Genomic DNA, 16,245 nt, shown 5'->3' with positions numbered 1-16,245 from the left:
TATTGCCAGGGGCAGTTAAGTGTCCTGAGCCACCAGATGTGGCATTGGGAAAGGTATCCCGGACAGGCTGAAGGGACTGGGGTCGTACAGCCCCAGCACCACAATGCCCTGGAGCACTGGGAGTGCATGTCAGTGACATTCCCTGACAGCCCCTTGCATAAATGGTGGTCAGATGGTCCATCTGCATCCCCAGTGCTGTGGGAGGCTGTGAGGATGGCAGGGTGCATAGGACAGGGCTGGAGCTGGGCAGGAGCTCCTGTAGCTGTGGGAACAGCCATGTGCAGAGCAGCCCCAGGGCAGGCACCTGCCCAAGGTACAGGGAGCCTGGAGCACCCTTCACTTGAGGAGCAAGAGCTGGAGGAGAACAGTGACTGGAACAGGCGCAGGAGCTGGGTGAGCAGCAGCAGAGCTGAGCCATAACCCCGTGTGCACTGCTGGCTCCTCCCGGCCTCGGGCCATCAGCGCCCCAGGCCAGGGGCTCCATTCAAGCTCATGCCCGTGGCCGGGGCGGTGCAGGGTGAGCTGAGCAGGGACGGGTCATGCCCCGCTCCGGGCCAGCGGTACCACTTCATCCCCAGGGCCGATCCCTGAGGGCAGGGCCATGGCGACCCAGCGGCCCGGCGGGCTCGGCGCGGGGCTGCCTGCCTGGGGTCCGGCGTGCGGGGGCCGTGGCCAGGGGTGCTTGGCTGCTGTTCCTGCCGGGCGAGTTCTCAGCATGGCCGCCCAGTCTCCTCGAGGCTCCCCCTCCCTGGTCGGCAGCCAGCAGCAGCAGATACCTGATACTCGGGTTGTGCAAGCGCGAAGGGGGAGCCTGGCCCTGCCCGGCCCTTGGGAGCCACCCGGAAGGCCGAGCCCGCCGGCCCCACCTGTGGAGGAGCTTAAAGGCCGGCCGGGCGGCCACAGCGCAGCCGGTTCCTGCACCATGCCCGCGGCCCGCAGCGTCCTCATCTTGGCGGGGCTCCTGGCTCTGTGGGCAGAGCTGTCGGCAGCATCCGCCCAGAATGACACCAGTGAGTATGAGCGCATGGCCCAGCACGGCTCGTCACGGCACGCCCGGCGAGCGGCCAGCATCCATCCCTCCCTCGCAGCCCCAGGGCAGCCGGCGTGGGGGCCGCGGCGAGCACCGGCCCGTGTCCGGCGCGGTTGGGCTCGGCAGCATCCCTGGACCCAGCCCTGGGGCCGGGGCAGCATCTCCCGGAAAGGGACGCAGCCCTCGCCCTGCCCGGCGCCGGCCGCCCCCGCCTGCCCACGGCCCCACCTTTGCCTTGCAGCCAAAGCCGGCGTGTGCCCCAGCCCGGCGACGGATGCGGTGAACTGCACGGTGGGGTGCCAGTCGGATGGCGACTGCGAGAGCACCCTCAAGTGCTGCCCGGCAGCCTGCGGCAAGGCCTGCCAGAAGCCTGACGGTAACACTGCCTCCTACTCCTGGCCGTGCTGCCCAGGGTCGCTGCCGCTGCCACGAGCCAGCAGCCCGTCCCAGCCAGCAGCACGGGTGCTCCAGGGCGCAGCGGTGGCCACAGGCCTGGGTGCCCGATGTGTGTTCAGCTGCAGGACTGGGGGCTGTATGGAAGCCCAGCAGACTCGGGGTGTGCTCCTGCTGGGCCACACTCACACCTTCCTCCTCTCAGCGATGCAGGGGCTGAGTGGACAGCCCTAAATGATGCTGGGGCTTGGGTGGAGGGTGGGGTCTGAGCCATTCCCCATTGCAGCCCTTGTTGCCTGCTCAGCCTTGTGGGCAGCTGCCAGCCCAGGATGTGGGGGCACCGTTCTTTGCTCACCACAACAGTCCTGGACAGCAACCCAAGGAGATGGGTGCAAGAGCTGGAATCCACAGGTGCAGACAGATGGATGTGACCTGGAGGCTCCAGTGCCTCCATGGCTGCCTGCAGGACAGTGCTGGCTTGGCTGCACCACAGTGGAGTGCAGCAGCATGGTGCAGAGCCAGAGCTCAGTGCCAGTGGCAGGCAGTGGGACAGTGGGGCAGGGGCCCCACACTGCTTGGGCAAAGGCTGTTTGGGGGGCCCGTGATCCTGGCTGAGGCCTAGGCTGCGCCCCCATGCTATGAACAAACAGCCTGGGCCATCCATGGCAGTTGTAGAGGACAGCAGGGCCAAGGCCTCCATCATGTCTGCATGCTGCAGCTGTGCATCCTGTGCCAGCCCTGTGTCCCTGAGAGGGAACACTGGGCACAGGGACTGTTGGGGACCACTATGCTGTGTGGCCTCCCTGACCTGTCCCCATCAGGTCCAGCTGGCGAGGAGTGCCAACAAGCGGATCTGTGGGATGGGGGAAATGCTGGGTACCGTGGTGGTCCCTCCTCCATGGCAGATAGGGGCCAGCACCATGCCCACAGCTTTGGGAGCTGCAGGGTAGGTCCTGCCCCTCATGCCAGGGCCAGCAGGTCTCAGCCATGTTCTTTTGCCTTTCAGAGAAGCCTGGCACCTGCCCACCCGTCAACCCGGGCATCCCCATGCTGGGCGTCTGCTCCAACCAGTGCAAGACCGATGCCAACTGCTCCGGGATCCAGAAGTGTTGCAGGAATGGCTGTGGCAAGGTCTCCTGTGTGACACCCATCCAGTGAGGTCAGTTGGGTGCATTCCAGCCCCAGGGATCCCACAGTGATGCCTATGCACCCATCCTGCTCACAGCCTCTGCTCCTTTGCAGGTGCAGCCACCTCCTGCCAGCCCAGCCACAGGGAAGCTGCTGCCTGATGCCCATCCCTCATGCCCTGGCCGTGGCCCTGCACCACCCCCCCGGCTTGGAGCCTTCAGCCTCAATTTTCTCCCTGGGGTTCTCTGCTCAGGGCAAGACCCCTGCACTCTCACCAATAAAGCAGCTTCTCCCTTACACGCTGTGGTTGCCTCTCCATCCCACACTGTGGCCACCTCTTTGTTCCATGCTGTGGCCACCTCTCCATCACAAGCCATGGCTGCCTCTCCATCCCATGCCAGGGATGCCTGGAAGGGCTTCACACAAGCAGCAGCATTGATTGACTCTGTCATGCCTCCAAGGGTCCTGTGCCCTGCCTGGGGCTGTCCCATGGGTCCATGGCCCCAGCTGCCCCTGCACACTGGCTCCTCCACCTTGGGTCCTCCACCATGCTCAGAGCACTGTCAAGGTGCAGCTCTGTCTGTGTCCCATCAGAGCAGAGCTGCTCTTTGCTCCCTGCAATGGCCAGGGGACAAACAGGCTGCAGTGTGTGCTCATACAGGAGCATCACCCAGACTCCTCCTTATCTCTGCCCTCCCAGCCTGGCCATGGCACCTTGCCCACAGCGGAAGCCTGAAGGAGCTTTTGGCAGTGCAACCCACATGCCACAGTCCCATGCCTGCCCCTGCCACATCCCTCCCCACCTGCTCGAATCTGGGGGGCTCCTGTTCCTGTCCTGCTTTCCCCTGGCATTTCCTGCTCTCCACAGGTCTCCAGGGGCCCTGTTTCTTCCATACCTGCCTGCTCCTGCTCTCAGCCCCTGGGATCAGAGCATGTCCCTCCTGCCTGGGAGGGGCTGGCACCCCCAAAGCCCCTGCCCTTGGCAGAGCCATCCCCTGGGACTGAGTGAGCCCCACACCTTGCCCAGCACTGTCCAGGGTCTGGTGCTGGTTCCCCTCTCTGTGCGGTGCAGGTGCAGGCTGTGCCAGCACCACAGCTCCACAGCAGCTCTCCCTGCTCCATGTGGGCCAGGAGGGAGCCAGTGGACACTGAAGACTGGGACAGGACACTGCTCCTGTGTCCCACCCATGCTCTCAATGGTGTGGCTCTGGGAGTGCTGGTCAGCCCTTGGCACAGCTGCTCACAGGTCACCAGTGACCTGGAAAGGGAGCTGCAGATGTGTCAGCCATGGGCCACGAGCCCAGCACTGCGCCAGGAGTCTCCCCCAAGCTGAATTGTTTATGCCCAGCACTCCCACAGTCCTGTAACTGTGCTGCCATGAGAAGGAGCAGCTTGGCTTGGCCAGCCCCCACTCCAGCAGGGTTTAAATCCCAGCCCATTGCCCAGAAGCACATTGACTGCAGCGCAATGCTGGGCCACCGCACCCTTCTGGTGCTCCTGGCACTGCTCACCCTGGCCCAGCAGCACAGCCCCAGGGACCAGGGCACTGCCCTCACCCTCACTGCGTCCCCACACCGGGCCCTGCAGGAACGCTGGACCCCCACTGCCCCTCCTGCCCCCCCCAAAGAGGGTAAGTGCCCGCCGGGGGCGAGCGGAGCCCCCTGGCCCCCCAGGCTGTACTGCCTCTCCGACCATGGCTGCCCTGGTGCTGAGAAGTGCTGCCAGATCGGGAAGGTCTGGACCTGCCTCCTGCCCACCACAGGTACTGCTGCTCACTCCGAGGGATGGCAGTGTGAGGATCGGGCAATGGGTGGGATGTGGGCTGGTGCCTGTGCCTGGTGCTCCTTGGTGCCCCTGGAGCAAGCCCTGCTCCCTGGGACATGGCTGCATGGAGCATCTCCCTCTGCAGAGAGCCCGGGATACTGCCCCCGTGCTGGCAGTGCCATCGGGCCAAGCTGTGGGACAAGATGTCACAACGACACCACATGCCACTCGGGGGAGAAGTGCTGCACCCGCGGCTGCTGCACCCGCTGCGTGCTGGCTGAGCCAGGTGAGCTGTCCTGGAGATCCCCCCCATGCCAGGCTGAGAATGCCCTGGGGCAGCCCCAGGGGTCTGCAGCCCCCATTGCACTGTAGAGGAGTTGTGGGCAGTGGGGGCAGGCTGGCTGCAGGCCAAACCCTGAGCCTTCCCTCCAGCCAAACCTGGGCTCTGCCCACGGAAGCGTGCCCAGAGCAGAGCTGCTGCCTGCCCCAACCGCTGCACCGATGACCGGGACTGCCCTGGGGAGCACAAGTGCTGCTTCTCTGGCTGTGGGCTGGCCTGTACCCCTCCAGACACAGGTACAGCTCTGCCAGCCCTCTCTGATCCCCACGTCCAGCCCACCACTGCACTGGTGCTAGCCCAGCTCCCCCCTGGCAGAGCCCAGCGTGTGCCCAGCCCTATTGTGGACAAGGTACAGCGGCTGTGCCTGGCCAGGTGTGCAGCTGGTGGCACCCATCCAGGCCCCAGGGAGTGTGTGCCACTGGCTGCAGCTCCCAGTGCCACACGCCTGCCCTGGGCACAGCCCCAGCCCTCAGAGCTGCCCCTCAGGGTGCTGTGGGAAGGGATCCCCATGCCCAGCTCCTCTGTGATGGGTGGGAGATGGCTCTGAGTGTGTGAAAGGCTGAACCCCCTCCTCACCCTCCCTCCTGCACCCTTCTCAGACTGCAACCAGAGCAAGGGTTGTCCTTCACCACTCCAGTCACCAGCTGGGATCCCATACTGAGCTGTGACTGGTCTCACTGGGTCAGACTGGTACGGGTGTGAGGCTGGTGACTGAGGTCATCATGGTGCTTGGGGAAGGAAGATGGAGGACAGGGACAGGATGGAGACCAAGGCCATGCCAGGAGTGGGACTGGGGACAGAATCCCGGCACAGCTGCACTCTTCCCTGTCACCAGGGAGCCACCATGCCACAGCAAAGCCTGGCGTGTGCCCCACGGTGCTGCGGGGCTCTTTGGGGCCCTGCCTGGAGCTGTGTGACACTGACAGTGACTGCACTGGGGACAACAAGTGCTGCACCACTGGCTGTGGCCACATCTGCAAACCACCCACCAAGGGTAAGCCACCGGCACCCTGTGGGGACGAGACCCCTGTGCCCCCTGCCTACCTGACACCGTGACCCTCGGGGGGCAATGGGAAGCTGGGGACTGAGCTGCTGTCCAATGGGGCAGGAGCTCAGTGAGGAGCTCACCCCTGCAGGCAGGGCAGCTCCCCCACCCTGGAGGGGTGCCCTGAGCCCCTCACCCCTTTCTCTCTCCACATGTGCCAGCATGGCCAGGTCTCTGTCCTCCTGCAGCAGAGGGTGCTCAGGCAGCCAAGTGCCTCCTCCTGTGCCTGCAGGACAGGGACTGTCCCCCTGTCCCCCCTGCTGCCTGCAGGGCTGCAGCTGGGTCTGCATCCACCCACTGTGGGGTACAGTCCCGTCCAGCCTGCTGCCTCCTGGCTCCAGCCTGGAGGGGACAGAGGGGGCCAGGGCAGGAGCACCACAGGGCGTCCCATCCCTCAGAGAAGGAGCACTGAGGCATCCTCACTGACCACCTCATTTCCCTCTTCCAGGTACAGCGTAGCCATGTCCAGGAAGGGCTGCACCAGGAGCTGCCATTTCAGGGTCATCCTCCACCCCACTGCCACTGCACCCATGGGCTGAGCAGAGGTGCTGGTGCACCCACACCTCTCCCTGTGCTGGACCCTGTTCCCTGGCAGGATGGCACCAGCAGTGACTCTGATGCTTCCGGTCATGGTCCCTGGCACCCCCAGCTGTGCCATTAAGGGCTGCATGCTGCCTGCACCACCCACAGCCAAGAATCCTAGCAACCCTGCATGAGGCAAAACCCTGCACCCACAATGGCCCCTCTGCCCCACAGCACTGAGACACAATAAACCATCCCACAGGCACCTCTGCTCTGGGTCACCATCCCTGTTCTGTGCTCTGGTTCCCACAGGTGCTGGCAGCCTGGGCTTCGTGCAGGCAGGGAGGTGCAGGCAGCCATCCCTGCATGCAGGCACTGCTTGAGGGCAGGGAGAGGGTCCCAGTTCCATGCAGGTGATTTCCAGGCATGATCATTCCATGGTAACCATCCTGCTGGGCCTGGGGGCTGCATAATGTCCCCTCAGCAGTCATGGGCTGGAAAACCAGTTCCCTCAGATTCCTTGTGCCAAGGAAGGGCTCATTTGCATCCCAGAGTGTCAAAACCTGGTGGGAAAAGCAGTCACGGGTCAGGCCAGATGGAGCACCCAGACAAGGAGGGGGCAGGGAGCATCACTCGTGTGCCAGGGGCCATGGCAGGACCTGCTTACTCATGGTGCTGGATGCCAAGCAGTCCCTGCATGGAAGCTGCCCTTGGCTGAAGAGCAGCACCATGGCAGCAGAGCTGTTAGAAGCCCTCATGCTGCTCCCACAGCCATTCCAGGACCAAGCCATGGAGTCTATCCACAGCCCCCACTCCAGGGAGCAGAGGGGTGAGTGGGGCTGGAAAGAAACCCAGAGAGGGAGTGACAGCCAGCTCCAGCAAGGATGGTGTGGTGCAACATGAGGGGCAGAAGTGCCTGACCCCATCTGGCCTTCCCAGCCCCCCAGGTCACCATGACCCCAAAGCAGGGCTTGGGCAGAGATAAGCGGGGTGGCTGGCAGGGCGCCGGTGGGTTCTGGGAACTGCCCCTCCTCCTGCCCCTCCTGCCCATAGCACAACAGCCTGCCACAGCAGGCAGCTCAACTTCAGCTGCCCTGCCACTTCAGGCGCCCTGACACAGACTTTAAACCAAGCCCCAGCTCAGCTCCAGACATGCACAGCATCCCCAGCCACAGCATGAGCCCAGGAGTTTTCCTCCTCTTGGGCCTCCTCATCCTCAGGGCAGAGCCGAGTGTAACACCAGAGAAGGGTGGTGAGTACCAGGAGTCAAACCCAGCAGCTGCCAGGCACAGGCAACCTGGGAGCAGCTCCTTGCATCCCAGCCCCCGTGTCCCTGCCGTGTCCCCTCTGGGACCACGTCCCAGCTGGCTGCAGCCCCTGCACTGGAGCCCTGCTGCCTGGGGGACCCGGCCCCCACCCCAGGGTGCAGGTGTGCATGCCCTCAGCCCCGTGGGCACCCCCTGCACCCCACGGGCACAGCAACTATTGGCTCCCAGCAGTGCCACGTGCAGCAGGGTCTCTGCTGCATCCCGGGCACAGACCCTTGCTGCCACCCCCCCGCCGTGGGACAGTGCCCGGGGCGGTGGTGCCAGCTGTGGTGTGGCTCTGCCCACACCGAGGCACGGCCGGTGCCTCTTTGTTTGAAGCGAGCAGCTGCTGTTTGCAGTGAAACTCCAGCAGCGTCTGTTTGCAGCCCAAACACCCGGACAGGCTGATGGCAGAGGCGGCTCCGCCACAGCCCCGGCTGGCAGCGGGAGCCGGGCACGGGCGCCAGCTGGAGCTCGCCTGTACCAGAGGCAGGGCTGCCCCACGTTTCCCAACATGGCCAAGAGGAGCACAGGGTGCCAAGAGGAGGAGGAGGAGAAGGAAGAGGAGGAGACGGCAGCAGTGATGAGCGTGCTGCTTGCAGTGAGGATGTCCGCGGCAGCAGGATGCTCAGGAATAGATCCTGACCTCCAGCTGGTGCTGGCTTCACCCTGACAGGGCCAGTGACCCTCCTTGTGGCACTTGTGAGGGCACACACGGGCCGTGCCACCCCGCACCATGACATGCCATGCTACACCGTGCCACACTGTGCTGTGCCATGCAGGTCTCGGTGTGGGGGTCCAGCAGCCCTGGGCCATGATGCAGAGAAGCTCCAGCCCCTGGGCTGCAGTCCCTCCCTGCAGAGAAATCCACATCCTGCTTCCCCAGGGATGGAGGATGAGGGGCTCTGGCACTGTCCTGACATTGCCATCCCAACGCAGGGGACTCCCAGAAACCGGGGCGGTGTCCACGGGACTTCATGCGCTGCTTGCGCCTGGAGTCCCCGCTCTGTGCCAATGACTCCAGCTGCCCCGCTGGGCTCAAGTGCTGCCTCTGGGAGTGCCGGCTCCGCTGCATCCCCCCGGCAGAAGGTACGGCACCGCGCGACAGCCGCTGACACACCTCTGTCCCGGGGCAGCTGGCACCCCTCTCCCTGTCCCATTCCCTGTGCGCTGCCAGCAGCCTCCTGAGCGCCGCTGGGATGTGTGGATGGGAGGCACAGGGGTCTGGCAGGGGCAGGTTTCCTGGTGCTGCCCTAGGACACTGCAGTGCCGCCTCACCTCTCGGCCCCTCGGCGCTGCAGAGAAGCCCGGTGCCTGCCCGGCAGCAGCCCCCGAGGGGCTCATTGCCCCCTGCTCCTTCCCCTGCCTGGAGGACAAGGACTGCCTGGGAGCGCAGAAGTGCTGCCCGCTGGGCTGCGGCTCTGCCTGCCTGGAGCCGGCGCAGGGTAAGGACCCGGCGGGGCCGGCTGGGTGCCCTGGCTCACCCCAGGGACCCTGTGTGCCATGGTTGTCTCCCGGACGCCCTGGCCCCTGGGGCAGCACACGGTGCTTTCCCTGCCCCGGCAGCTGCCGGGAAAACCCAACACCGGGACGTGGCCGCAGGCGCCAGGAATGTGCGGGTGATGACAGGAACCAGGGACCCCCGGGGCAGGCAGGGCGGCCAGTGCTGAATCGTCACAGCCCTTCTGCCCTGTCAGCCCAGCCCAAGCTCAGCCAGGGCCCCACGGTGCAGCCAGGACCATTCCGGGAGCGGTGCCGAGGTGACAGCGACTGCCCCGACGCGCAGAAATGCTGCAACAGCAGCTGCGGCCACCAGTGCCTGCCGGGAGTGCCGGCCGGTGAGGCAGGACGGGACAGCATGGGACACCTGGGACAGCATGGGACAGCATGGGACAGGATGGGCAGCGAGGGCGGGGACACGGCTCAGAGACCGGGAATGACGCCGTGGGGCAGCAGCCACCATAGCACAGAGCTGTGGCACAAACGGGACCCCTCACCCCATGCTTGCCAGGGTGGGCTCTGCCAGGTCTGGGGTGGGGACACACTGCACAGCCCCCAGGTGGGCCCTGGAGTGGGGAGGGGACAGTGCAACCAAACTCTGGTGAGGCCACCATCGTGCTCTCATCCTGCTCCACGCTGCAGAGGACACCAGCCCTGCCCCAGTGACCCAAAGGCCACTGCAGCACCAGTGGGGATGCCTCAAGGACGAGGACTGTCCCCCTTTCCACGTGTGCTGTCACCAGCTGTGCACCAGGCACTGTGGGGCAAGCAGCCAAGGTGAGGGGGCTGTGAGCCGCCCCAAAGGCTCCACAGCCCCACGTGCCCTGGTCCCCACGGCTGTGTCTCCAAGCAGCCACCCCACTCCATGCCTGCAGGGAAGGATGGATTCTGCCCGGTCCGTGCCGGGCTGTTCCCCACTTACAACTGCAGAGCCTGGTGCCGGCACGATGACGAGTGCCCCCGAGAGGAGAAGTGCTGCCTCCGTGGCTGCGACTCCGTCTGCCTACCCCCATCCCCAGGTGCCAGATACGGGCAGGGGTGTCCCCCAGCTCCAGGGACTGTGACACTGGGTGGGGAAGACCCGCTGTTTCTGCCTGCACTCCCAGCCCCGCTGCCTCCTGCCCGCAGAGAAACCAGGAATCTGCCCGCTGGCTGGGGAGGCTCCGCTGGCCCCGTGTGGCACCGCCTGCACCAAGGACTGGCAGTGCCCGGGGGCTCAGAAGTGCTGCAGCAGCAGCAGATGTGGCTCCGTGTGCTCAGCCCCTGAACCAGGTGAGGAGACGGTCACTAGAGCAGTGATTCCACCGAGAATGGTGGGATCAAAGCTCCTGGGCACAGGATGTGGGACGGCGCTGCCACAGGGCAGGCACTCAGAGCCCCGGGCCAGGACAGCCCAGGCGGCACAAAAGGAGGTGCCTGCAATACAGGGTGGTCCCTCCTCCTGCTGTCTCTTTCTGCCCCTCTCAGAAAAACCCGGTGAGTGTCCAAAGGTGAGGCCACAACACGCATCGGAGCCGTGCACGGAGATGGACTCCTGCAGCCACGACAGGGACTGCTCCCGGCAGGAGAAGTGCTGCTTCTCCGGCTGCGCCATGCGCTGCACCCGCCCTGCCCAAGGTGAGCGCGGCTGCCCGGCCACCAGCACAGGGAAGCGATGTGACAGCGGGGCTAGGACCTCTGCCCTCACCCGCATGCCCTCCTCGGGCAGAGCACCCCGGGGAGTGCCCGCGGGCAGGGCCGTGCTGGGAGCTGCGGGGCCGGCGCGGGAGGCAGTGCCTGGATGACAGCGTCTGCCGGCGAGAGGAGAAGTGCTGTGACACCGGCTGCGGCCGGGAGTGCGTGCCCGTGCCCAGAGGTAGAAGGCACAGCTTGTTCGGGGGGAGCTGGCCCCAGCCCCCCAAGGGCAGCCAGGTGACAGCACGGTGGTGTCCCTGCAGACAGCGGGGACAAAGCTGATGGCCGGTGTGTGGAGGAGTGCCAGGCTGATTCTCAGTGTCCCCGGGGGCAGCGGTGCACTAGCATCGGCTGTGGCCACGTCTGCATGGACATCCCTGGAGGTGAGAACCAGCCAGGCCCTCTGGGAGAGGTGCGGCTGCCCTGGAGTGCCCCGTGGTGAGGTGGCCCAGGCCAGATGTGCCCCAGCTGGGTGATTACCTTGCAGGCAGAGTGGGAGTGTGCCCCATCCCCAGGGAGGGGGGCACATGCCTGGACCTGTGTGACTTCGACGAGCAGTGTCCCTGGGGCCACAAGTGCTGCAGTAACGGCTGCGGCCACATCTGCACACCAGCCTCTCTGCAAGGTCAGCCCCTCACACTGCCCAGCCCAGCAGGGACAGAGCCCAGGGCCCCTTGGCACCCACCCCAGGGCATCCTGGCCCTTCATCCCCAATGAGGACCCCTCACCATGACCACACTGGAACCCTGAGCTGGCTCTGCCAAGGCAGCTGTACCTGTGGGGGTCTCACACCCTCCACAGATACGATCTGCCCCCATCCTTCTTTCCATGCCTCCCCCTCTTTCTGTGCGAGTGATGAGCACACACAGCCTCAGCTTAGTCACCAGGTGACCATGCTGCCCTGCCCACAGAGCAGGACACTGTGGCTGTGCCCCAGCCCAGTGCTGAGCGCTGCTCAGATGAGTGTGAGGCCGACTCTCAGTGTCCCTGGGGACAGCGGTGCACTCGCACCTCCTGCGGCCGCGTCTGCCTGGACACTCCTGGAGGTGAGGAACAGCAGACCCAGTGCTGCCCCAGGAGACGTGGGGTGTCTCAGCCAGGTGGTCCATGGCAGGGTGTTCTGCCCTGCAGGCAGAGCTGGAGCGTGCCCCAGGCCTGGGGGTGGTGGGACCTGCCTGGACCTGTGCAGCCTGGATGAGGAATGTCCCTGGGGCCACAAGTGCTGCAGCAACGGCTGCGGCCATGTCTGCATGCGGGTGTCTGGTGGTAAGGAGGCCTGTGGCCATCATAGACCCCCCAGGGCTAACCCCCAGGGTGCCAGCTGACCTGTTTGAAGGGCACAGCCCTCAGCATGCTCCCAGCTCAGCATCACTGTGAGGCCAGTTCCCACTGCAGCCCCATTGCTTTGCTCCCAGCAGATGCATTTGCAGGGCGAGGGGATCTGAAGTGATGCAGAGTGGGATGGAGCTCTCATGGAGCTCTCATGGCTGCAATTGTGGCCACTGGTCCCTCACTCCTGCAGCCTCATTGCTCCCTAAAAGCACATCCTCCTTTTCAGATGCTGTGTGATGGGAGAGCAGCTCCTCTGCAGCAGGAAATTAGGGGACATGGGACAGTCATGAGCCCCAGCTGGCCTGTCCCCTCCCCACCACCTCCAGCAATAAAGTGTGTGCTTGATTTTCCCCAGCTGCCCCGTGTGGTCCTGGAGTGGCCTTGAAATCACCTGAAGCCTCCAGGGCCAGGAGGTCCAGCCAGAGTTGGTGCCACAGGATCAGTGAAGCAGTGCAGACACAGACCAGGGTCAGGGCAGGGCAGGCACAGGCACCACCCCAGGCATCCATCGAGGCAGGAGCTGTTCCTCCTCTGTCATTCAGTGGCTTCAGCTCCCAGTCAGGTCATGTCAGCAGCTGGAAGGCTGGGCTGGGAGCCCTGTCTGTGGCAATGGGAGCTGCAGGGTGGTGGCTGGGTGAGCCCTGCCGTGCCATGCTGCTGGAGGCACCCACCACCCCATGCCCACGAGGGAGGAGTGCCCAGAGGGACGGGCACTGTCTGCTCCTGCCAGCACAGGCAGGAAGGACCAGACCCAGACGTGCTCATCCAGGGACCTGTCCTTGTATTGTCAGAGTCCAAGGGGAGGGACAGGCTCCTCAGCTCAGGCACCAGGCATAGGAGGGGGCATCCGTGCTGGAATGGACACAGATCCCTGTCCTTAGGCCAGTGAGCCTCCCAGGCAAGCCACAGCCCCCAGCATGGCCACCCAGGCCCACAGCCCTCATTGCCCCCCATGGTCTCCCTGTAGGGTCAGGGATGTGGCCACCAGCAGTAGCTTCCCCCAGGCAGGGGCTGTGCAGAAGCCACCACTTCCCAGGCCAGCACTGCCAGGCACCTGGAACTGAGAGCTGGGGCATCAGGAGAGGGGCCAGGAGCAGCTGCCACCTGTGGCCCATGGCCCACAGCACAGTGCTAGTTACTGACATGGGAACAGGCCTGGAAGCACTCGCCCTTGGTCTCAAAGTTGTTCCTGTTGCCGCCGCAGCCGCCATAGATGAACTCCTCACACTGCTGGCTGGAGGCGTTGAAGAAGAAGCGGCGGAACAGAGCCTTGCAGTTCCCACAGACTGAGGGCAGGTAGCAGAAGTCTGCAGGATCCAAAGGGGACAGGCTGAGCTAGGGCAGGGGGGACACATCACCACACCCAGCGCTCTCATGCCCTCAGACAGCCCTGCACAGTTCTGGTTCCCTTTTACTGCCATACCCTTGGTGCCCAGAGCACACAGCTCTGCACACACCTGCCCCCAGCCCCACACACCAGCAGGTTCCCCATAGCACAGTGTGGTGACCCCCAGGGTCTGCAAGACCTATCAGGAGCTCAGGAACACCCAGGAACATCCCAGGGACCTCCCTTCCCAGTTTGCTACCCCATGTCAGCCAACACCCCTCCTGTCACCCACCCCTGTGAGTGCCACGCTGCCACTCCAGAGCCCCAACCACCACTGAGTCCTCACCCAGCACTGGCTCCTGGCATGTGTGGCCACACTTGCTGGGACAGCACTTGGTGACTCCGTGGCAGTCGGCATCGCTGGTGCAGCGCGAGCAGGAGGAACCCATGTGGCAGGAGCCACAGTCCTTGTCCAGCAGGTCCTCCACCTCTGGGATGTGGTAGCAGTAGCCAGGCTTTGCTGCAGGACACAGTGGCTAGGAGGCTGCTGAGAGGCACACAGCAGGGGCCACAGCAGCCCCCAGTGCCCCAGGCTCCCACAGTCCCTCACTTGTGGGCACCTGGCAGCAGATGGGGCAGCGGGAAGCACTGGGCAGCAGTGGCACCCCAGAGCTCCCCTATTCCCGGGCCATGACCCAGCCACACTCACCCATCCCCAGCTCCTCTCGTCCCGCTGTGTGCGGGGCCGGGCTGGAGCGCCTGGCCAGGGGGAGCAGGGCAGCAAGGAGGAGAAGACAGCCAGGTGGCAGCTCCATGGTGCCCTGGATGGCCGGGTCTGGGCCCGGGTGTGGTGGGCTGGGATTTAAGGTGAGCAGGAGGGGCGGAGGGAGCAGGGCTGGTGCCTAAACCAAGCTCATACCTGCCATGCAGGTAATGAGCCACACCTAGGCAGGGCCTGGTCTCCCTGGTGGCATCCTGGCCACAGCCCTGGAGCTGGGGGGACCGGTAGGACAGGACAGCTGTCCCGGCACAGCCCTCAGGGAGCCCAGCTGGGTGGCAGCAGCACAGCCAGGCTGGGCTGCGGACAGCACCAGCAGCTGCTTGGGGACAAGCCTGTGTTGGGGACAGGACACGGGAAGGTTGGCACTGGCCTCTCCATTGCCAGGGATCGTGACAGTGCCGTGCCAGGGCATGGAAAGCTGCCAGCTCTGGAGCGGCCATCAGGCAGGGAAGGGCTGGGGCACAGCACGCTGCAGCACCGCTCTCCCCGTGCTCCCTGTGGTGCAGGTCCTGGGGAAAGGCTGTGCCAGAGGTGAATCCCTTATGGCTTTCCCCCATGCTCCCTCCCGTCTGACAGAGAGCATCCCGGGCAGGACGGGCCCATGCTCAGGGCTGAGCCTGTGGGTACCACCTCGCTGCCTACCATCGTGCCTGTGGAAGGCAGCTCCCGCTGATGCTCCCATCCATCCCCATCCTGTCCCTTTGTCACCTCCTTCATCACCCTCTCTCGGTTTGGGGCCGTCCCCTTCACCCGCGGCCTCCCGCGGAACAGCAGAGCGGGGCCGTGCCCTGTGCCCGCCGGCAGACCCCTGCTCCTGGCAGCAGGGTGGGGGTCCAGGGGCTGCATCGTGCCTTGGTGGCCCCCGGGGCTGGGACACGGCTCGCAGCCGGCCCCGGGCGCTGAGCTGGGAGGCTCCCGCCGGTAGCCGTGGGTGGGCGTGGGGTGAAACCCGCCAAAGGAGGCAGAAACACATCAAGATGTTCCCATTCAGCAAGAATAATTGTTATCCTAATTACTGCCGTAATTATTGTCCCAAGGGGGAAGCGGAGGGCGAGGAAAGCTCCCGTGGGGAGGGGCCAGGAAAGTCGGAGTCGGGTGGGGTTGGGAGGGCGGTGCCGCCCCCCGCCCACCGCAGCTTTTCCTGCCCGTCCTGCGAAGCCCCAGGATGAGGTCGTGGCAGTGTCCCCGGCTCGGGACACGGTGACGTGACCAGCCCTGAGCAGGGATAGGGAGCAAAGCCGGAGGGACGTGCCGGAGGTGCAGAGTCAGGGGGGGCAGTGGGAAAGACGCCCCTGCACAGGGACTCGGCGACCACCCTCGGCGGCCACAGCGCCAAAATCCACCGGGGCTGAATTTTTCCTGCTGTCTCCCCGGGGAATCGCAGCGGCCAGGTGATCATGGACGAACGGATTGGGTCTTCCAGAGCAGCCCCTCCGGTCCCTGCACCGGCAGTGGCAGCATGGCCAGGCTGGAGGGATGGATCCACACCACGGTGGATGCAGGGACGGTGCCAGAGATGAGGGGGGGCTGCTCCCAGGTAGATGCTGAGGTTTCACATGACAGAAAACCACTTCCAGAGCAGGACCTGTGCCGTACCCCCTTGTCCTGCCCCGACACCAGGGACCCACAGGGTAAGTGATGGGTGCAGCCAGGAGGGCAGAGCCACCAGCCAGACCTCCTCTATGGGAAAGCAGTGACGGGGTACCCAGGGAACACCCAGGAATGCGGCACCTCCCAGGAATGCGGCACCCAGCAGGGACAGGGACAGGGACAGGGGCAGCCTGTGCCACCGGGATGATGTTCCTGGCCAGGCGAGAGTGGAACTGAGGGGCCGAGCAGGAGCACAGGGAGCCCAGGGGCTGAGCAGGAGCACACGTGTCCACACCTGGCTGCCACGTGTGCACACACACTCACACACGTGCAGAGTGCACCCTCCTGCCTCTCCCAGGGACGGGCACTCCCGGAAGGCTCTGTCAGGGAAAGCCCCGGCAGCTCCGGTGCTGTCCTTGCCACACCTCGCAGCGTCCATTGAGGCCATGGAAGGGGCAGAGGCAGCCTGAGCCCCGTGTGACGGGAATCTGAGCACCCGGACCCGCTGCTGC

At 65.1% G+C, this 16,245-nt stretch overlaps 3 protein-coding genes across 3 annotated transcripts; all 3 read left to right on the top strand.

Annotated features, from left to right (window-relative positions):
• Positions 1-873: 873 nt before the first annotated feature.
• LOC118694651 (WAP four-disulfide core domain protein 2-like) lies at positions 874-2,799 on the top strand. The gene is made up of 4 exons (XM_036395827.1): positions 874-1,010; positions 1,272-1,406; positions 2,430-2,582; positions 2,666-2,799. Exons 1-3 carry the CDS (start codon positions 923-925, stop codon positions 2,579-2,581), a joined length of 375 nt encoding a protein of 124 aa, XP_036251720.1. The 5' UTR covers positions 874-922; the 3' UTR covers position 2,582; positions 2,666-2,799.
• Positions 2,800-4,244: 1,445 nt separating this feature from the next.
• WFDC3 (WAP four-disulfide core domain 3) lies at positions 4,245-6,159 on the top strand. The gene is given in 7 exon segments (XM_036395878.1): positions 4,245-4,285; positions 4,492-4,601; positions 4,748-4,891; positions 5,491-5,703; positions 5,865-5,948; positions 5,951-6,004; positions 6,149-6,159. Coding segments are annotated over 7 exon segments (657 nt in total).
• Positions 6,160-7,398: 1,239 nt separating this feature from the next.
• LOC118694693 (keratin-associated protein 10-4-like) lies at positions 7,399-12,272 on the top strand. Its single transcript, XM_036395877.1, has 13 exons — positions 7,399-7,474; positions 8,469-8,618; positions 8,831-8,974; positions 9,227-9,367; positions 9,672-9,806; positions 9,905-10,048; positions 10,158-10,301; positions 10,497-10,646; positions 10,738-10,884; positions 10,967-11,086; positions 11,615-11,749; positions 11,835-11,969; positions 12,262-12,272. Exons 1-13 carry the CDS (start codon positions 7,399-7,401, stop codon positions 12,270-12,272), a joined length of 1,632 nt encoding a protein of 543 aa, XP_036251770.1.
• The last annotated feature ends 3,973 nt before the right edge of the window (positions 12,273-16,245 follow it).

Source organism: Molothrus ater, chromosome 17 (genome assembly GCF_012460135.2).
Source record: "Molothrus ater isolate BHLD 08-10-18 breed brown headed cowbird chromosome 17, BPBGC_Mater_1.1, whole genome shotgun sequence".
NCBI lineage: Eukaryota > Metazoa > Chordata > Aves > Passeriformes > Icteridae > Molothrus > Molothrus ater.
This window is presented reverse-complemented; position numbering and strand designations above follow the sequence as displayed.